This window comes from Gorilla gorilla, chromosome 1 (assembly GCF_029281585.2).
Source record: "Gorilla gorilla gorilla isolate KB3781 chromosome 1, NHGRI_mGorGor1-v2.1_pri, whole genome shotgun sequence".
NCBI lineage: Eukaryota > Metazoa > Chordata > Mammalia > Primates > Hominidae > Gorilla > Gorilla gorilla.
The window spans coordinates 193,225,020-193,246,855 of NC_073224.2; the positions used below are offsets into that span (position 1 = coordinate 193,225,020).

Sequence of the window (21,836 nt, forward strand, 5' to 3'; positions counted from 1 at the left end):
TAAAAAAGATACAGATCAACTGGTAATATTGCTCTTTTTCTTTTTACTGATTTTTAAAAAGTAGAGAGCATGCACTTTGGAGAGATAATTCCTCTGGTTCTTCTTTTTTATTGAAATATAATTCACATACCATAACATTCACCTTTTTAAAATGCATTTAATCCAGTGTTTTTTAGTATATTCACAAGGTCATGCAACCATCACCACTATCTAATTCCAGAACATTTTCATCACCCCTCACAGAATCTCTGTACCCATTAAACAGTCACTCCCAGTCCCCTCTCCTGCCAGTCTCCAGCAACCACTAGTCTCTTAATCACTATCTCTATGGATTTGCCTATTTGGGGTGTTTCACATAAATGGAATCATACAGTATGTGGCCTTGTGTGTGCTTTTTCTTTCAATATGATTCTTTCACTTAGCATAATGTTTTTATGGTCTATTCATGTTGGAGCATGTATCAGTACTTCATTCCTTTTTATGGCTGAATAATATTCCATTCTGTTGACCTAACACATTTTGGTCTGTTCATCCGTTGATGGACATTTCGATTGTTCTCACTTTTGGGCTATTAAGAATAATGCTGCCATGAACATTCATGTGCAAGTTTTTATGTAAACATATGTTTTCATTTGCCTTGAGTATATATATACCTAGGAATGGAATTAATGGGTCATATGATAGCCCTAACTTTTTGAGGAACTCCTACACTTTTCCAGAGTGGCTATACCATGTTACATTCCCATCAGCAATGTGTGAGGGTTCAATCCACTTTCTCCACATCCTCCCTAATGCTTGGTAAGGCCTGTCTTTTTTTATTATAGCCATCCTAGTGATTATGACATGGTATCTCATTACACTTTTGAGTCACTGGTTCTTGAGCTGCTTAATTTCTGGATCCAGAGAGACAAGTGTCACATAATAGAAAGAGCACTGGACTAGGTAATAAGAAATTTGTATTCTAGGCCAGGTGTGGTGGCCTAGCACTTTGGGGAGGCTGAGGTGGGCAGATCATTTGAGGCTAGGAGTTAGAGACCTGGCCGACATGATGAAACCGCATCTCTACTAAAAATACAAAAATTAGCCAGGCCTGGTGGTACACACCTGTTATCCCAGCTACTAAGGAGGCTGAGGCAGGAGAATAGCTTGAACCTAGGAGGCAGAGGTTGCAGTGAGCCAAGATCGTACCACTGCATTCCAGCCTGGGTGACAGAGTAAGACTCCACCACAAAAAAAAAAAAAAAAAAAAACAGGCGTGGTGGTTCACGCCTATAATCCCAGCACTCTGGGAAGCCGAGGTGGGCGAATCACCTGAGGTCAGGAGTTCAAGACCAGCCTGGCCAACATGGTGAAACCCCATCTCTACTAAACATTAAAAAAAATTAGCTGGGCGTGGTGGCGGGCGCCTGTAATCCCAGCTACTCAGGAGGCTGAAGCGCAAGAATCGTTTGAACCCGGGAGGCAGAGGTTGCAGTGAACCAAGATCGCGCCACTGCACTCCAGCCTGGGCAACAGAGTGAGACTTAGCTTCAAAAAAAAGAAAAGAAATTTGTATTGTATTCCACTTAAGAGTTACATGACCGTAGGCAAGTTACTTTCCTCTTTGAGCTTTGGATTTCCTGTCAAAACTGAGAAAGCTATGAGTGTTTGGGATTGTTTTATGGGCTTCCAAGTCATTCCTCCAGTCTCCACTCAGCCATCCAACAAGAAATCTCACAATATGCCACAGTCTGTTTTATGAGCTAGCTCCTATCATGTAACTCATTAGGCCTCTGCATTCCTTTTCACCCCTTCAACATAAGAATAAATTCAGGAAAATCTAAAGGGAAGACGCTGGACAGAGAGAAGATGAGACCATTCATTCTCCTGCGATTATCTGTCACTGCTTCTACTTTGGCAGTGTCTCACTGTGTTGCCCAGGCTGGTCTCAAATTCCTGGCCTCAAGCAATCCTCCTGCCTCAGCCTCCCACAGTGTTGGGATTATAGGCGTAAGCCACTGCACCCAGCCTTTTTTTTTTTTTTTTTTTAAATATATTCTTAAGGGATCAAAAATTAGTCTTCCTGCTTTAGTGAAATCCTAAACTTTACCATTTGGAAACAAAATTTGCGGAGTAGCTTTTCTTTTAGTGTTTTAAATTCAGTTGAGACTACTTTTAACTAAATTTAGCTGTATGTTTAGACGTATACATTTTTTGTAATTCATTTTTGACAGATCTTCAGGATTTATTCCGCAAGACTGGCCAGGACGTGGATGGGAAGCTGACCTACCAGGAAATCTGGACCTCCCTAGGTTCTGCTATGCCAGAACCAGAGAGCTTGAGAGCATTTGATTCCGATGGAGATGGAAGATACTCATTCCTGGAGCTAAGGGCAGCTTTAGGTATCTAGCTTCATCAGGCATATTTTAGAAATGGACTGCCTAATATCTATTTACCTAACAACAAAACAACCCTTACTTACCCATCAGTCCTCTAGTCCTCCAAACTACTGTAGCAGATACTTTGCCACCTTTTAACTTGTTTGAAGAAGCTATATAAAAGTTATTTTTTTAAAGAAGACCATTTTACTTATGATGTTCAGAAATCTATGATTTCCTACAACCAGTAAGATCTTACATTTTAAAATTGCCAGAAAAAAAATTAAAGCCCTCTTTTTTTCTCTTTCCTTTTTTTGAGGGGAGGAGACCTTATCTTTTAAAGCTGGGAAATGTATATATAGAGAGAATAAGCCACTTTTATATTTCACTTAAATTTGCCTTAAATTAGCTGCACTTTATAGAGACTCAGAAAATGTCTTTTCTTTAAAAGATAGGCCTTTTCTGTTTGTAAATATTTAAATGAAAGAAAGCATTGTGCATATTGTGTGGAAAGTAGGAAGAATGATTTTGAACAGGATATGAACAAATGACTTATTAAAAATTGCTGATCTGGTGTGGGTGGCAGCTGAAACTACATCCATGTCTCCATAAGGCACCCCTCAAAGGCCCAGGCGCTGCCAGGGGGTTTGTCCTGGTAGCTGGAGGAACCGATTTCAGGGAGTAGACACTGGAGACAGTACTGACTCCAGGCATGGCTCGTGGAAGTAGGATTCTGGTTCTTTGTTCCTATTCCCTCAGCTAATCCCAACCTGGGAATCAGAGAAGTCTTGGGGATTTTTCTCATTTTTAGTACTATTTCAGGGTTTATGAGCATAAAAAGTTATCCATTGGGGAGCTCCATTTTCCCCGCTGAGTGAGCTAGATTGCCTTCCCCACCCACCCACTTAAGTCTGTCTTAAAGCCGTAGCTGGCTCCCACCACCAGTACCATCTCCATTCGAATGGCAGGGCTAAGTTCCCCCAGCCACTATCTCACACTGACCACCCAGAGCTTTAGAAGAGAGCTGTGCTTCTAATTTTGACCCAGAAAACCATACCCCTTGAGATTTTACCTAGAGGCTAACCAAGAGCCTAATATGTTTCTCTGGGGGATGACTAAAGCCAAAAAGGTTGTGAGATGAAACATGTGAAATAATATTCAGTTTCCTTACCATTACCAGCTCAGAAGTAGCTAGAGGCTTTCTATCCAAAGGATGCCAAAGTATAGCAGGGCAGGCCTGGAGCTAGGACTTTCACATGGTGGTAGCAAGTTTTTCAAATCTAATACAAGCAAGTACAATACTTCCTTTAAATGCTTCTGTGGACCTGGCATGAAAGATCCCTAGATTGAAAGGAATAATACCTCCATGTCTCCTGTGTGTTGAGTCTAGAATTGCTGTGTTGTTCTTAGAAGCAGTCTTTGGGCAACAACTTGAAAGGGAAAAAAAAAACTATAAAAACTTAACTTTGGTATAGGCCAAGTCAGGGAGAAAGTAGAGAAAGCTGTCATGCCACAGACTTCTTTAGTGGAGATCATTTCCTTTTTAACTTTGTTCAGGTTGCCCTTCACCATGGATACAGTCCGGTACCCTTAAACATTTAAGGGCTGTTTTTTTTCTTTACATGATGTTCAGCTTGGTATTGACTAAACTTAAATTTTTTTTCCAGAAGTATTAAAATTTAGTTAAAGCAAGATGAAGTCTTTTCCCATGAATGTGTCCCCTTATCTCATTATAGCTTATGCTCAGTTTCACTTTCTTGGAAAGGTTAAAACAAATTAGCCTGGCACTTTAGGTAACTTGAAAATAACTCTCACCCTTCTGACTGCCTTCCATCCACTCTCACCCCACACCTTTTTTTAATATATATATACACCCTTACAGATTTTCTAACAACCAAATAAAATTCTAGCAATAAATTGAATTATACTGCTATATTTGTATATACTGTACCATAAATAGTATGTCTGTACCTGGAAGGTATTTTTTTGAGAACTGATTTATATGAAATATACTTGAGGGTAATGTAGCTTGTCCTTTTTAGTTTCAAATTCTTATTCATAGGCAGATACTTTGAAGACACCTTAACTCTTTGTTGTGTGTATTTTCCCTTGCATCAGATAGCTATACATGGAGAAATCCATTTTGTTTTTTGGTTTATCTTCTGTTCTTCCTACCTTGTGCTTGTCTGACTAGTATCACCCCTGAGCCAGTATACAGTACCATCCTCTCCCCCTACCAAGTTTGGCAGAGGTGTTTATACTGCATTCTCAGATCTATGAATATTTTTGTCATCCTGCCTGAGAAAGTACATCTTCCAGGCAAAAGTAGGGTATCTTGAACTCCTTTCTTCTGAGTTGAGCAGACTCACTGGCTTAAGCATCCCATAAGCCTATTATTTAGTGTGAATTTGGGACTTTTATTTGTATGTTGTCTTAACTTACTGAGCCTGTGACTTGTATTTAGCTGTAGTCAAGCCTCACCAGCCATATCTCATCTCTGAGAGGAAGACTGGATAGTGAGTTTGGTTTTGGTTTTGGTTTTAAATCCTTTTACCTTTTCAGTCTGGCAGCTCCTACTGCTGCTTTCCTAAGTTACTCAAAGCACTGCTTCTTGGTCCTTGTTTTCTTTTGCCTTGTACTATCTTGTATAATGTTTACTAAAAGAGCCTCCCCATAAATCAGAGAGGCAAAAAGGTAGCATATAAAAAGAAGAACCAAAAGAAGAGAAAACCTGACTTCTAGATGACTGTGGTGTCATCTAAAAAGCAGAGAGGTGCCTGACCCTCAGGAATGTGTATGATGCAACAGAGCTGAAGAATGGGTTCCCTTCACCTACTGCTGGCCATTGTCCCTTCTGTTGGAGATTCCTTTCTTTATGGTTGCTGTTCATAACCCCTTCAACACCCCCCCTTGCTGGTCCTGCCGGTCACAGTTGAGGATTTTGGCTGTGATGGGCTCATACTCATAATGGCCTGTTGAGTTGTTTTTAGTGACAAGTTTTGTTTGCTGCACACCTCATTGGCTTGCTTACCAACACCAGCTAGAAGTGGTCCCTCTTTCATATCCAAACCAGAACACATTTGGGTATTCCTGAGACTTTATAGAGCGTGTATTGTTTGTTATACGAACCTAACCTACCTTGTTGTTTTCTCATATTAAGAAATTTAAATCTACTTTGTTTTAGTGAAGCTATTTTGGTAATGTATAAGCAATTTTGGTTCTGTTTAGGGAGAATTCAGGGTTTCCATGACTTGATTTGAGCTTTGCATATTTCAAATAAGTAACACAGCCATTTTAATTTAGCTAAATAAAAAAAATTCTTTTTCTCTCAATGTGTCTGACTAAAGCCTCTCTCACTCCCCTGCGATTTTTAAGGGAAAAAAAAATCTGCTTTGATTTCTATATTTATGGACGCCTTACACCTTTTGAAAGCAAGGAGTAACACATGGTGGGCCCAAAGTAATTAAGAGTCTGCCTTAAGGACTGCAATATTTGGCCTGAAGAAGCAAAGGCTGCAGGGTTCAGGCTTTTTGCATCCAGAGGATGGGAGGGGTGAGGTGAGGCAGGAGTGAGCCCTGCCCCTGTGTCTACCCGAGATGCTCCACTTAGGCCTGTTTTATTTTTTGAGAGTCAATATAAAAGCATGTTTGCCATAAATGTCCCACCACCTTAAAAAAAAAAAAAACAAAACTTAAAATCCGTTGCTAAAGAGGGGTCATACACAAGCTAAAACTTTTTCACACACAGAAAAAAAATAACTCTACATGTTTGCTAGATTCTGGATACCTCCTCCCCTCCCCCCAACACAGAATCTGGTGACCTTCCCCCTCAGTCATTATGTAAATGACTATACATAAAGCTTTTGTTATTTACAAATATAATGAGAGGATTTGTTCATTTCCAAAAGGAAAGGGAGAAACACATATCCTGTGATAGAGCTGGGCTTTCTTACCTCAAAACTGGAGCCAAATGGGCAGTATTATCTTTGTCTCACCTTGTAGAACCATTTCCAGAAGTACAAAAATTGTTAATATTCCCATGTGGTGGATCTTAACTTTTGGGAGGGGGACATGGATTCCTGTAGGAAAGGTAAAAGCTATGGATATATGTCTACATATAATTTTAGGCAGTTCACTGACCAGCCCTTCCTCCAAGCCAGTTCATGGACCAACTTAATGACACCCTATATACAATCCGAAGCATTCACCAAGTGTTTTCTAACACTTGGTGTTAGGGAAGGGGCACTATGGCGTATGGTGGGAAGATCAGTACCTTTGATGCCAAGCAACTGATGATCAATAACTTTCATACCAGTAACTTTGATGCAAGGCAGATGTAGATTTGAGAACTGGCTCTGCAACTAAGAAAGGTACGGCATATGCGCTTGGAACCTGTCTCTTCATCCATAAGAGGAGGATCATGATATCCATTTGGCAGTGTTCTTGTGAATTATTAGAAATAATGTAAAGAGGCAACCACGTAAGAGCTACATACATCATAGATAATAACAAAGAATGCATTTCAGCCCATAGTGCAGTGTGGCTCACAGGGCTCGTGATGACTCATTTTGCCTGTGACATAGCCACTGTAAATCAACATAGCTCACGTACCCTCAGCAGCTATCACTCTGGTGGCAGCTGTGCTTCACATCCCACAGAACACCAGTGCCCTGGGGTACCTAGGCCAGGGCCTGGCACACATTTTTGTTTTAAATACTGAACAGAGGGATATTGAGTCCATCCACAAGTACTGGTTCAGTGTGTCTCCCCACAGCCGACCACCAGTGCCAGTTCATATTGGTGAGACTCAGCAACCAACTTGGTTTGCAAAGTGACCCCATCAGACAGGAAGGACATTGCCTTCCTAACAGCAAATGAGAAACGAGGGAGCCTTGAACTTTTTTTTTTCTTTTAATATTTCATAGCATGACATCCAGGTGGGTCCTGACCTCTGTCAATACCACCTTCCTGAGGTTAGTTCCATTTCCTACTCTGCACCTGATTCCTGCAGCTCCCACCCTCAGTGGGAGGAGGCTACAATTCTGAAGCAAAAGGCTTGGCATTGAAGCTATGGTCTTCCTGGGCCAGATTCGGGAGGGAATGGAAGAGAACATTCCTTTCAGGACAGGTGGCCAAAGGATAGGAGACAGAGTGGTTCAGCAGGGGGGGTAGGTTGCACAAGGGTGGGGCAAAGGGCACCTCCTGAAAGATGGGAAGTGGGAATGGGGAGCTGGCCTGGGGCTGCTGTGGAGCCAGCTGCAGTGCAGGTTGCAGGGGAGCAGGGGCTTCCGCCTTGGGGTTGCTGTCTTGGTCAGCATGGCTCCTGCCTTCGGGGATGTCCAACTCCCACAGAACATCTGGATTCTGGACCTCAGTCTCAGTCTTGGTGACAGCAGGGGGAGGGCCCGTGTTGATGGCTGCATTCATGCCGTAGCGCCGTCGCTTGTTAATCCAGTACAACAATGGGCTGTAGGTGAATGTGGCAGCTCTCATCACCTCCACCCACTGCTGGGCACGCTCTTCCCTCCTCAAGTTCTTCCTCCAGTGCAGAAAGATAATGCACCCTCCAGTTATCACAGAACACAGCCCCAGGATTCCAAAGTACAATGAGACCCACACTAAGGCAGCAAGAAAGAAAAAGAGGCATGCTGGCTGATAGCTGTAGCTTGGGGCCTGAGCTGTTTCTCATTCCTCTTTCACTTAACCCATGCATCAATCACTCCATCCACTTAACTACTCTCACCGTTCCTTCCCTCCCTTATTGACTTGCCTCATCATTCTCTTATTCAGTCAAAGCTAGATTTCCAGGGAGCTTAAGCACCACCTTTAACTCTTTACAGATCAGAAAAGCTAGGTCTAGAGGGGGCATGTGCTGCCCAGGCTCAGTCAAGCCTCTGATTCCTAACCCAGGACCCATCCAATCCATCAGACTGAGAAGTTTCACTATGGGCAAGTCCATCAAGAAGCAAAAGTTCACCAGCACTTTGTGAGGCCCAGGTGGGCAGATCACTTGAGGTCGGAAGTTCAAGTCCAGCCTGGCCAACATGATGAAACCCCGTCTCTACTAAAAATTTTAAAATTAGCCAGGTGTGGTGGTGCATGCCTGCAGTCCCAGCTACTTCAGAGGCAGGAGAATCACTTGAATCCAGGAGGTGGAGGTTGCAGTGAGCCTAGATTGAGCCACTGCACTCCAGCCTGGGCAACAGAGCAAAACTTCATCTCAAAAAAAAAAAAAAAAAAGTGAAAGCTCATCAGTTGACAGAGACACCAATGTCCCATCCCATTCCATTCAGCTGTGATGGTCCTGGGCTATTGATAGTATCTTCTCTGGTTGATCAGAGCATGGTCTTTGCCTTAAAATAATTCTTAGTTTTCTAGGGTAGACTATCTCCTAACTACTTAGCTCTCCTCCAGGCAGCCAGGCACTGTCCCATCCATGCAAAGGGCCTTCCCTGAGTGTTTGTCCCCAAGCCCTAAGGCACAAGTCCAGTGACAGGGACTGGAGGAGCACTCACTCCCAGGGAAGCGCAGGTCCTCCTGTTGGGAATCCATACAGTTGAGCTTTGGTACCTGGCCGATGGCTCTGGGGAGAGGGAACTCACCCACCCATCTGCCCAGCCAGTCAGCCCATCTGCCCAGCCAATCAGAGTCTCCAGAATGCCCAGGCCTTTTGTTCTCTAAAGGAGAGGTCACTGGGTTCTGAGAATTGGGCATTCTAGGGGCAGTGCTTGTGAAGTGGTCCTGGGTTAATGGAAGGAGGGGACTTCATCCAGTGGTATTTTTTGGGTGGAGTGTCACTACTACTTCTATCAGAGACTGGTTCACCTATTGAATTGTCTGTACCTACCCCTTATGGTGAACCCACAGAGCAGACCCCAGAAAAGGGCCATCGTCCCTCAGGTACTTACGGATGTTGCTGGTCTTTAGGGAACGGTTGATGGGATACCTGTCCCCAGTGAGGAATGTAACAAGGAACACACAGCATTGGGCAGCCCTGTTCTCAAAAAGTATCTAACCAAGTTGGCAGGAAAAAACCTGCTCAAGGGAACCAAGTGGTCAATACCTCCTTCTTTGGCTCCAACAATCTGTCTTTTATTTAATTACCTTCCTTCAAGTGCTGACAAGTGTTTCCCAGGCCCCAGGCCCTGTGGGGCTTCCCACCATCTGGCCTGCATCTACTTCCAGCCTTACTTCCCTCCTCATCCTCCACACACCTTTCCCTTTTGCCTAGTCCGTACTCCTGAACAGACCCTGCTCATTCACATCTCTGGAGGTGTGCCCATGCTGCTCCTTCACCCAGGAGTGCCCCTGCCCACTTTTCCACCACTGAACACCTGCTCATCCTTCAAGACTCAGCTCAGCCCCCCTACTCTGTGACAGACTGCCCAGAATAATATCATTGCCAATTTGAAGAAACTTTGAGAGTTGTCTAGTTCATCTCCACCATCTGATCCCACCATCAGGGCCATGCTTGACTCCTGGGGGTAGATTTTTCCCCACACAGCAACTAATCTCCCTGGACTCAGGACTCACTTGAGTCGGGAACTTGCTCACCACCTCCTGAGGCAGCTTGATGCATTTATGGGCAGCTCAGTTAGAAAGCCCTTCCCTAATTAAGCTTAAGTCAGCCTTCCCAGTAGGTTGCACCACTGCTTGTAGCTCAGCTTCTTAGCACCATTTTAATGACTCCCCTCTTTATAGTCCTCCAGTGTGTGACTTAAGGAACTATTTAGCACAGAATTCTCTCCAGGGTCCACTTACCCTTGTTCTCCTCCTATGTCACTGGCCCCTACTTTCCAGTCTCCTTTGCTGGTTTCTCCCTTTTCCCCTGATCTCTAAATGTAGGCATGTCTAGGGCTCAGTTCTTAGTGCTCTATCTACATTCATTCCATCAGTTATCTCACCCAGACCCCTGGCTTTAAATATCACTATACACTGACAGTACGCAACTGTATCTCTCCAGCCTGGAATGCTCCTCAGAACTTTAGACTCATACCAAATACCTGGTTGACATCCCTCCTTGCCAGTCTGTTAAATTATCCCAAACCAACATGTCCAAAACCAAACTCTGATTATCCATCCTCCAAAGTCTACCCTACCTACAGCCTTCCTCCTCTTCATAAGTAGTATCTCTGTGCTTCGGGTTGTTCAGGCCAAAAACCTGCAAGTCATCCTTGACTCCTTTCATTCTATCACACCCACACTGACTCCATCAGCAAGATCTTTAGGCTTTTATTTCAAAATATAACCAAAATCTGGCCACTTTTTTTATCACTATCACTTTAGTCCAAGTACCACCATCTCTCACTTGGATTACTGTTCCCTGTAGGGTGACCAACATCCTGGTTTGCCCAGGACTTGGGGTGGGTTCTCAGGACATGGGGCTTTCAATGCTAGAGCCAAGAAAGTCCTAGGCAAACTGGAACAAATTAGTCACCCTTGGGAGAGTTTCCGTCCTTGCCTCCACATATCCTAAACCCCACCAGCAGCCAGCATGATCCTTTTAAAAAGTAGATCATATTACTCCACTGCTTAAAACATATAGTAACTTCCGATCTCATTCGATTTAAAATCAAAGTCCTTAACCAAAGCCTGAGCAATCTAACTAGCCCTCCCTATACCTTCTTGGTCTGATTTCTGCTGCTGTGCCCTCACTCATTCAGACTCAATAACCTCCTCATCAGGGCCTTTGCACTTGCTGTTCCCCCTACCTGGAAGGCTCTTCCCCCAGCATTCCCACATTACCTTCAGGTCTCTGCTCAAGTGTCCCCTTATCTCTATCTCTCTTGGCCTGCTGTTTTTCTGCATACCATGTAGCATCACCTAACATTATATATTTATTGTCTGTTTCACTCCACTAGAATGTAAGCTCAATGAATTAATATAAACAAGGATCTAAGAACTTCAGATAATGATAACTGCTATAAAGAGAATGCAATAGAACAATGGGATAAAGACTATAAAGAGATGGGGGGGTTGTCATTTAGGTCCCTTGGAGGTGCTTACATGTGAACTGAGCCCTTAGATGATGAGGAGGCAGCCACATGCAGATCCACAGAGAAAACAGCAAGTGTTAGGAGTGTGAGCCAGGTATGGGCTAGCATATTTGAAGGACTTATTCATCTTCCATTACACTGTTCCTCGCACAGGGCAGGGCTCAGGGCTGATCTCCATGAGCATAGGTTGGATTGAGCAGAGTTGAAGGCTCTGCCCCTGTCCCAGGAGGGGCTTCAATCAGACAAAACCCAGACAAGAAGGACCTGATGATGAGTACCGTCCCAGAGAGCCCACTCCAGGACTGGCCCTGTTCTGTGAGCAGGTGGGACACAGAGATGTTAATGTCACTGTCCCTGACCCTAGGAGCTCACACCTGGTTCAGACGGTAAGGAAGATTGTGGCATTTGGGTTGAGAGAATGGAAGGAGAGAGGATTCCAGGGGTCAAAAAGGGCCTGAATAAGGACTCTTCAAGGAGTAATCCTGGTGTTTCTTTGGGAGAGAATAAGTCACTGTGGCTGGAGTTCAAGGAGGATGTCAGGAAGCAGAGGAAAAGGAGGCTTGGGAGGCAGCTGCCATCTTGAAAAGAGCTCAGCTCTCGGGTAGAACTTGAACAAGTCACATAATTACTCTCGGCCTCAGTTTCCTTATTTGTTAGATGAGGATAATACTGCCACACAGAGTATGAAGCCGCTCAGTGTCCTGCACATAGCAACCTCAGTAAAGAGAAGCTTGCTGCTGTGATTATAGTTGATGAAAAGACCTTCGATGCTGAAGGACGGACTACTACAGCGAGTGCCTGGCACTACAGCGAGTGCCAGGGGCAAGCACCGCGAGGACCTGGAGATCCGCTGGCTTTAGAGAACGGACTTGGCGCGCAGAGGCTGCTGGTCCCAGAGGGAGGAAGGGCGTTGAATTTGGGCAGCCTCCCTGGAGGAGGCGGGCCGTGGCATACACAGGGCGGCGAGAGCGCGCAGTGCCGGGGCCAGAGCGGCGCGCCCCCTCCTCCCCGCCCCGCCTCGCCGCTATCCCGCGCCCGGAACCTTGGGCGCGCGGAACCTCGGTGCCGGAGCGCGGGCGCGGCGCACTCGGAGCGGGATGGAGCGGGCGCGCGGGCCGCGGGCCGAGGCCGACGCGCCTGAGGAGGAGGAGGAGGAGGCGGAGGAGGCGGAGGAGGCGGAGGAGGCGGAGGAGGCGGAGGAGGCGGGGGCGGCCATGGCTGCTGTGGTGGTGGCGGCTGCGGGTGGCGCGGGACCGGCGGTCCTGCAGGTGGCCGGTCTCTACCGGGGCCTGTGCGCGGTGCGCAGCCGCGCCCTGGGCCTGGGGTTCGTGTCACCCGCGCAGCTGCGCGTCTTCCCAGTGCGCCCCGGCTCGGGCCGGCCCGAGGGGGGCGCCGACGGCAGCGGGGTCGGGGCCGAGGCCGAGCTCCAGGCCAACCCTTTCTACGACCGCTACCGCGACAAGATCCAGCAGCTGCGCAGGTGCGGGCCTGGGTTGGCTGGAGGCGGACAGGAGGCGGGAGGAGGGGCGGCCCGGGCTGCTGGGCTTTAGGACAGCCCTGTGAGGTGGGCACTAGTACTGTCCCCGCTCTTCAGATGATGTAGCCAGGCTCCGCGAGGCTAGGTCACTTGCCCAAGATCACACAGCTAATTGGTGTCACAGCTGGGAGTCTCTGCAAAGCCCTGGCTCGTTCCACGTTTGTCTGCTTTGGTTCTCCAAACGCTAAGGTGGACTCTTATGACAGCCCTGAGGCAGGCAGCTCAGAGACACCTGTCCTCATTATAGAAATGGGAAAACGCCTTCTAGAGAAGGGACTTGACTTGCTCAAGGTCACATATTAAGATAGCTGAGGCCTGGCTCAGAGCTGGAGTTCACAGGCTGGTGGTAGCTTAGGGCCTTGACTGCAAGGAAAGGCGATTGGGGATGGGAGGAGGGCATCAAAGACTAATAGTGTCACAGTCGGATCACCCATTGAACCCTCTTAAGGAGACTGAGGATCAGCGAGAGTAAGAGACTTGCCAAAGGTCACACAGCTGTTTGGGATTTGTCTGACTCTGAGTCCAGGGTCCCTAACACCACCTCTTAGCTTCCAGAGGGAAGGATCTGGAGCTTAGAGGGGCTTAAGGTGCATATGAGGGGCTATAGGAGCGTCTGAAGAGTTCAAGTGGGAAGAGCTAAAGGAGATCAGAGGTGAAAATTAAAGGGGCTTGGGAGAGAATTTAGCAGGGTAAGAAGGTAGTTGTCTTATGAAAGGAAACCAAAGACTTAGTACTGTAAATTTGAGTTCTGTCTCATCTCTACTTCCACTGCCTTAATCTACTCCATCATCGTCACCTGGGCTGTTGCTATTATCCTCTAACTAGAGTTCCCTACTTCCATTCCTGGACTACTTTACCCCAGTTCCTCTCACTGCTACTGTAGTGATCTTTCTTGCCATTTGAAACAGTTATGCAGTAAATGAATGAGTATTTTTGCTCTCCTTCCAGCAGCATTGAGATAGTCTCAAGTATTTGTCATCTTAAAAGCCTTTCTTTGATGTACGTTCCCCTCCAGGCTTCTCTCGTTGATCTGTATTTGATCTGTTTTACACACAAGCATCTCTGAAGAGTTGTCTACTCGTACTTTGAATACTTTATCAGCATCCATTTATTCTTACCGACTCATGAACAAATAAATAACTGGTTTTACCCTCCTTCCCTACTGGATCATTCCCATCAACATTTACACATACTGTTATCCCCCCCACTGACCTCTAAATAACATCCAAACTCCTTAATGTTTCACACAAGTTCCTCATACCCTAGTCCCTGCCAGTCTCTCTCTAGTTTTATCTATTAGCAAACTTCCTTTGAAAAAGAATGGAGAGGAGGGGATGTTCCGGTAAGGGGAGCAGCAGCATAAACAAAGGTACAGAGGCATGAAACCACCTTAACCATTTGGGGATGTTTGAGCAAATTTTCATCATAATACCTGTTATACTTTCATTTGTTTACTTTTATGCCTGTCTCTCCCACTGGATAGTGAGCTCCTTGAGGTAGGGAGTCTGACTTATTTATTTCTATATCCTCAGATCCCAGCAACAGCTTCACTGCCCAGGCTGTCCCTTGCCCTCTCTACCCCTTCACTATGGCAGGCCCAGTTGCAGCTGTAGCCACTAGCAGGGTTGACCCTGGTCCTGGTACAGCCCCCAGGGCTGCTTGCAGCTCTGGCCAGGCAGGTGCCGTGCCCGACTAAGCAGAAACCCCTGGTGAGGCTCTTTATTGAGGAGGAGCCGGCCCACTACGGAGAGAAGAAAAACATCCCATCTACATGACAGTGAAGGGAGTGGTGTTTTATGTCACCTCCAGAAAGGAATTTTATGGAAGAAGGGGCCCCCTATAATGCATTGACCAGGAAAGTCCATCAGAGGGATAGCCAAGATGTCCCTGGGTCCTCCAGACCTCACCCATGAAACTCTGGGTCTCATGGCCAAAGAGCTGGAATCCCTGGATGATATCTTCACCAAAGTGTACAAAACCAAATATCCCATGGTTAGCTACACAGTCTGAAGAATTCTTAATAGGGACAGCACCCCAGCCTGGACTTCAAACCTGAAGACCAACCCCATTTTGACATAAAGAATGTGTTCTGATGTTTCATCTCCAAGAGCAGCTTCTTTGGAGGGTAGGTCAGGGAGATACTCAGATGCTAAATCTTCTGCAAAATAGGCTACCTAAAGCCTCTGAATCACCAGGATCTGAATAAAGCAGATGTTTAACCTGGTTGGGGGGGACATATTTTCAAGAACTGGATGTATTCAAGTAAAAGCTTGACACCTAGTAAGGAGGCTATAGGATTCTTGTCTGAAGAGGTGATCCAGCAAGATGACCTCAAAATTCTTAGTACCCTGAATGTAAGTACCTGAGAGACTAAGCCCTGTGTAAACCTAGGGAACAGCCTACAAAAGAAAAATGTTACACAGGCCCCTTGAGGATTAACAACAGTTGAATAACAGGATTTCTTTTTCCAGTTTCTTTATTTCTAGGCCTGTGCCCAGTTCTTACTAACTGAAGGCAAATTTTTCAACCTCTCTGAATGGCAGTGTCCTTTCTCTGTAGAGGTGGAAAGTGATGCTTTATTATTTTAGAATCCAAAAAGGCCCAGTTGGTTTACCCTTTGGTTTACCTCTGATCAGGTCAGACCCAGCTGCTTTTGAGTCCCGCCTGGAGAAACGCAGTGAATTTCGGAAGCAGCCAGTGGGGCATTCCAGGCAAGGTGATTTTATCAAATGTGTGGAACAGAAGGTAAGACCTGCCCCCATTTGTGGTGTTTGCTTACCAGCACTCCTTCACCCTCCTTACCCTCACCCTTATCCTTAAAGTTGGTTTATTGATGGGTCAGCTGGGTGAACTGAGCATAGTCTCTCCCAACTCCATTTCCATCCATAAATGTTTATCCTGCTCTTTCTAGGCAAAGTACTGTGGTCATGGTGGAGATATAGAAGTATGAGAGGGGTACTTCCTGCTCCCAAGAGGAGCAGTCTAGTGGTCAAGGCAAGGCACACATGGTAGTAGGCTAGAGGTATCAGAGAAAATTTCCCATGGGAGATGGAACCTGACCTAGGCTAGGAACGTTGTGGGGGATTTAAATTAAGTAGAGAGGAGGGAATGGGACTTTGATGTAGAGCAGGGGTCATCAAATTTTTTCTGTAAAGAACTAGGTGTTAAATATTTTAGGCATTGTGGGCCGTATGGTCTTCTTTGTGACTACTCAGCTCTGCCATTACAGTGCAAAAGCAGGCCTAGACCGTACGTAAATGAATAGGTATGGTTCTGTCCCAATAAAACTTAATCTACAAAAATATTTGGCAGACTAGATTTAGTTTCCTGACAACCAACCAACCCTGCCAACCCACCCCCATCTATTCCCATGTTGAGGAATTAGCTTAAACAGAGGAAGAGCTTTGAAAGTAAAAGGGGTTTCAGGAGACAGCAAGGTACTATGCCCCAGTTAAAATGGAGAGGGAAGTGTTAAGGCTAAAGAAGTAAGTTAGGCATTAAACTCTTTGGGCTTAAGGAGTACGGGCAGGATAATTTAGCTGCTAAGAGGGTGGGCTCTGGGGCCAGATGCCAAGGACTGAATCCTAACCCTTCCACTTACTAGCTGGGTGACTCTGAGCAAATTGTTACTTCTCCATGCCTCAGTTTGCTTATCTGTAAAACAGGAATAATAACAGTACCTACTTCACAGAGTTGTGCTGAAGAGATAATACCATTTAAAACTCTTTAGCACCGTCTCTGGCATAAGTACTTAATATATATTAGCCATTATTATCCTTAAATAGGAATCAAAGCTGAGGAAAAGCATGTTGAAAACTGTGTCTGGGAAGATTATTCTAATGCGGTGTTTTTCAAACTTTTTGACCATGACCACAGTAAGAAATATATTTTACATTGCAATTCAGTACACATGTATGTATATGATTGTAACTGAAAAAAAATTTATAAAATAATGCTAACTTTTACAACATGCAGTCCATTCTTATTACTTTTTATTCTCTTTCATCTTTTAAAAAACTCTGATCACAATCCACTAAATGTATTTCACAACCTATTATTTGAAAAATTCTAACCTAGGGTGGTGCACAGAACAAACTGGTGTAGGAGAAGCCAGCACCAGGGAGAATATGGAGTAATCCAGGTGTGGGCTGCAGAAGCCTGAATTAAGGTAGTTACAGTAGAAAATTGGGATTCTACATTGTGTTTTAAAGTCAAATTAGAGGTGTTTATTTTACTTGGAAAATACTTTTTTTGCCTTGGGTATCCTAAATTTTAAGTGAATCTGCTGAGTCTTAATGACTACTATTCATCTGACAAAGGGCTAATATCCAGAATCTACAGTGAACTCAAACAAATTTACAAGAAAAAAGAACCCCATCAAAAAGTGGACAAAGGATACGAACAGACACTTCTCAAAAGAAGACATTTATGTAGCCAAAAGACACATGAAAAAATGCTCATCATCACTGGCCATCAGAGAAATGCAAATCAAAACCACTATGAGATACCATCTCACACCAGTTAGAATGGCAATCATTAAAAAGTCAGGAAACAACAGGTGCTGAAGAGGATGTGGAGAAATAGGAACACTTTTACACTGTTGGTGGGACTGTAAACTAGTTCAACCATTGTGGAAGTCAGTGTGGTGATTCCTCAGGGATCTAGAACTAGAAATACCATTTGATGCAGCCATCCCATTACTGGGTATATACCCAAAGGATTACAAATCATGCTGCTATAAAGACACATGCACACGTATGTTTATTGCGGCACTATTCACAATAGCAAAGACTTGGAACCAACCCAAATGTCCAACAATGATAGACTGGATCAAGAAAATGTGGCACATATACACCATGGAATACTATGCAGCCATAAAAAATGATGAGTTCATGTCCTTTGTAGGGACATGGATGAAGCTGGAAACCATCGTTCTCAGCAAACTATCGCAAGGACGAAAAACCAAACACCGCATGTTCTCACTCATAGGTGGGAATTGAACAATGAGAACACTTGGACACAGGAAGGGGAACATCACACACTGGGGCCTGTTGTGGGGTCGGGGGAGTGGGGAGGGATAGCATTAGGAGATATACCTAATGTTAAATGAGGAGTTAATGGGTGCAGCACACCAACATGGTACATGTATACATATGTAACGAACCTGCACGTTGTGTACATGTACCCTAAAACTTAAAGTATAATAAAAATAAAATAAAAATAGAAAAAAATAAAATAAAATGACTAATTGAGTTAATTAGAACAGGATTAATAGTAAATGGGTTGCCAGGTGCAGTGGCTCACGCCTATAATCCCAGCACTTTGGGAGGTTGAGGTGGGCAGATCACTTAAGGTCAGGAGTTTGAGACCAGCCTGGCCAACAGGGTGAAACCCTGTATCTACTAAAAATACAAAACTTAGCTGGGTGTGGTAGCGGGCGCCTGTAATCCCAGCTACTTGGGAGGCTGAGGCAGGAGAATCGCTTAAACCTGGGAGGCGGAGGTTACAGTGAGCTGAGGTCATGCCACTGCATTCCAGCCTGGGCAAAAAAAAAAATAACAGATGGGTTAATTATAATAAGGTTGGGGAGCAAATTCAACTCCTATGACAAATAGAGTTTACAACTTTATGTGAGCAAACAATTCTTTACTACAAATATTTTAACAATTGTCATTTCCTATAATAAACACTTATAGTAGTAAGGTTACAAGTCAATAGCTCTTGGAAATATTACTATATTATAAACTTTAAATATTAGATAGGAATGTTCTTTGCCCCTTTTTGGTAAACAGACTTAGAAATTTAGCTTTATGAGGCCGGGCGTGGTGGCTCATGCCTGTAATGCCAGCACTTTGGGAGGCCAAGGCGGGCAGATCACGAGGTCAGGAGATTGAGACCATCCTGGCTAACACGGTGAAACCCCTTCTCTACTAAAAATACAAAAAATTAGCCGGGCGTTGTGGCAGGTGCCTGTAGTCCCAGCTACTCGGGAGGCTGAGGCAGGACAATGGTGTGAAGCCAGGAGGCGGAGCTTGCAGTGAGCCGAGATCACACCACTGCACTCCAGCCTGGGCAACAGAGTGAGACTCCATCTTAAAAAAAAAAAAATTTAGCTTTATGATAAAATGTAGAATATGTAAAGATTTAATTTAAATTGTGGCAGCTCTTAGGTAAATATTCACTTGCTATCTTCTGTATCTAGCTAGATAGAGGAAGGCTAACGGCTAACACATATTTTCCATTCCCACAGTCTTGTCTTTATTACTTTGAGTTATTGGTTCCCCACCACATGGGACTCAACATCCCCCTTTTATAATACATTTTTTAAAAATTCTCCCTTTTCTACCCTGAAATAAAACAATAGGTATGTAAAAATATAACCTACCTGTATGTATAACCTCAGGTGGGAAAATCAATATAATGCCCTAACCATAATATAAAGAAAAGTATTTTTTAACAAAATACATATTTTAGCATGTAAATATTAGGGCACGACTACACTGTGAGACCTAATGTAGTCATGAGGTGCTTCCACCCATTTCTGAAATAACCTTGAACATGTAAGCAGCAAATACTGACTGGCAAATGGGTGTTATGTTGATAATTATAAAAACTCTAAAACCACTGGGTGCAGTGGCTCACGCATGTAATCCTAGTGCTTTGGGAGGCCAAGGTGGCAGATCACTTGAGGTCAGGAGTTCGAGACCAGCCTGGGCAACACGGTGAAACCCCATCTCTACTAAAATGCAAAAGAAAAATTAGCCAGGCATGGTGGTGCATGCCTGTAATCCCAGCTACTCAGGAGGCTGAGGCAGGAGAATTGCTTGAACCCAGGAGGCGGAGGTTGCAGTGAGCGGAGATTGTGCCACTGCACTCCAGCGTGGACGACAGAGCGAGACTCTGTCTCCAAAAAAAAAAAACCTCCAAAACCATGAGCAGTGTTGTTATCAGTGACCTATGATTCCACAATGTGGAATCTTTCAAGTTATATAGTAGTTGCATTTCTGGAAATTTTAGTATTAAAGCAGTGTTTAAAAAAAAAGGTTCTAGGCCCAAGTAATTATAAATATTGAAATATTATAGGTATTTTCAGCTGCAAGAATGTCTAGCTAGACATTGAAAAGTTGTACAGGATGAGGGAAATTTTTTTTATTATGTAGAACTCACCCACTTGACACCCCTCCCATAATGTAGATATCAATATCCAATAAACTATTATGATAACCATAAAATTATCTGCACAGATTTCCAAAGCATCCATAGTAGGGAAATAAAGCACCCATTTAAAGTTCTTATTAAATGCTTCTGATTTTTGGCATGTAGTTTCAACTGCTTTAATTACCTTATTTCATCAAATCTAAAGCTCACTCTTATTTTTCTCATTTTAACATCACTAAAATTGTCTTATAATTGATATGTTAGGAAAATATTGTGCTATTTAATTGGCATCATTTTCTGATGCATAAAATAATGGTGCATCTTAAGATATGATGTCTTAGATTTGATAAAATGCAATACGCTTATACTTAGGGCTTAAATTTTTTATTTCTATAAGTGAAAATGGATACAAATAATAGATTGGAGAGACATTATGTAAAAACCAATACATGAGGCTTCATGACTGAAAGGTGAAAGCAGCTGTGCAAGTGGAGGTTTTGTTTTGTTTTTGTTTTGTTTTCATGGTACACCTGAGAATGAGTGGTATGAAAATGAAATTCTCATCAGGCACGGTGGCTCATGCCTGTAATCCCAACACTTTGGGAGGCCGAAGTGGGCAGATCACTTGAGGCCAGAAGTCAAGACCAGCCTGGCCAACATGGTGAAACCCCATCTCTACTAAAAATACAAAAAATTAGCTAGGCATGGTGGCACAAGCCTGTAGACCCAGCTACTCGGGAGACTGAGGTGGGAGAATCACTTGAACCTGGGAGGCAGAGGTTGCAGTGAGCCGACATTGTGCCACTGCACTCCAGCCTAGGCAACAGAGCTAGACCCTGTCTAAAAAAAAAAAAAAGAAAGAAAGAAAGAAAATGAAATTAACTCCTTTTTAGATGGTTTACATATGAAGGAACGGCTACACTGGGATGTTGTCAGTGTATAGGTGCGTGACCAAAAAGACTAAAGTGTGTTCAACAGGCTTTTCTCTAATTTGTGGGTACAGGTTCTATGACCATCATTTATGAAAAGTGTGGATTAATTAAAGCACAGAGTGACTAAAGGCAAGGTTTTATGCAGAAAGTGTTTTTCAGCCTCAGAATCCCAGATGTCGAATGTACTTCTGAGAAGCACAGCCTTGAGTGGAAGACTCAGAACAACCCATCCCTACTATCAGAAACTACTCAAAACAGGATTTACTGGCTATGACCTTTATGAGAGATAATGGCTAAGAGACAAAATAATCACTTTCAGTTGTTGGTGGCCTTTTTTTAAGGGTGTCTAATTTGATAGAGGAAACATTAAGATTGAACACTCAAAAAGACTCTAGTCTGCTGAGGATGCCTACCATCAAAGTGTTGTCAGAGATAAGCAGTATCCTTGGATAACACATCTTTCCATTTCTTACCTCTTCCATGGCTCAGTGTGGAATAGGTCAGGACAGAGCACAGTAATCCCAAGCAGGCCTAATTCTGGGAAGAAATCCCTCATATCCACAGTGGCAGGTGGAGAATGGACTCTCAGTACTAGTAGATGATAGTTTACTGAGAGAGAAATCTTATCTCTGAATCTCAGAATCTTAGAGGAAAGTTGTTGTCTTATAAACAATAATTTTTATTTTTATTTCTTTTTATTTATTTATTTTATTTTATGAGACTAGAGTCTCACTCTGTTGCCCCGGCTAGAGTGCAGTGGCGTGATCTCGGCTCACTGCATCCTCTGCCTCCCGGGTTCAAGCGGTTCTCCTGCCTCAGCCTCCCAAGTATCTGGGATTACAGGCGCCCGCCACTAT

General features: G+C 44.1%; 3 protein-coding genes and 1 pseudogene across 9 annotated transcripts in view; 3 read left to right on the top strand and 1 right to left on the bottom strand.

The window, feature by feature from the left end:
• The window catches only part of EFCAB14 (EF-hand calcium binding domain 14), a 44,038-nt gene extending 38,349 nt beyond the window's left edge, over positions 1–5,689 (top strand). For both annotated transcript variants that reach the window (XM_004025736.5, XM_019017989.4), the window contains one exon: positions 2,214–5,689. In XM_004025736.5, coding sequence (XP_004025785.1) covers positions 2,214–2,389 — 176 coding nt within the window. In that variant the 3' untranslated portion in view covers positions 2,390–5,689. The remainder of the gene's footprint in view (positions 1–2,213) is intronic.
• A 1,559-nt stretch (positions 5,690–7,248) lies between these two features.
• TEX38 (testis expressed 38) lies at positions 7,249–11,496 on the bottom strand. 5 transcript variants are annotated; one of them, XM_055348112.2, is made up of 2 exons: positions 11,363–11,496; positions 7,249–7,974 (listed from the first exon to the last, which is right to left on the bottom strand). In XM_055348112.2, exons 1-2 carry the CDS (start codon positions 11,400–11,402, stop codon positions 7,391–7,393), a joined length of 624 nt encoding a protein of 207 aa, XP_055204087.2. In that variant the 5' UTR covers positions 11,403–11,496; the 3' UTR covers positions 7,249–7,390. The 5 variants fall into 5 exon arrangements, with proteins under 5 accessions (XP_055204087.2, XP_018873543.4, XP_004025786.4 ...); XM_019017998.4 differs by lacking the exon at positions 11,363–11,496 and adding an exon at positions 11,102–11,219; XM_004025737.5 differs by lacking the exon at positions 11,363–11,496 and adding an exon at positions 8,872–9,012.
• An 899-nt stretch (positions 11,497–12,395) lies between these two features.
• ATPAF1 (ATP synthase mitochondrial F1 complex assembly factor 1) overlaps positions 12,396–21,836 on the top strand; it is a 33,509-nt gene continuing 24,068 nt past the window's right edge. Inside the window, exons 1-2 of one of the 2 annotated variants that reach the window (XM_031008262.3) lie at positions 12,396–12,832; positions 15,526–15,634. In XM_031008262.3, coding sequence (XP_030864122.3) covers positions 12,450–12,832; positions 15,526–15,634 — 492 coding nt within the window. In that variant the 5' untranslated portion in view covers positions 12,396–12,449. The remainder of the gene's footprint in view (positions 12,833–15,525; positions 15,635–21,836) is intronic. The other variant, XM_031008258.3, reaches the window with a different exon arrangement.
• On the top strand, positions 13,139–15,503 carry LOC109028179 (neudesin-like; annotated as a pseudogene).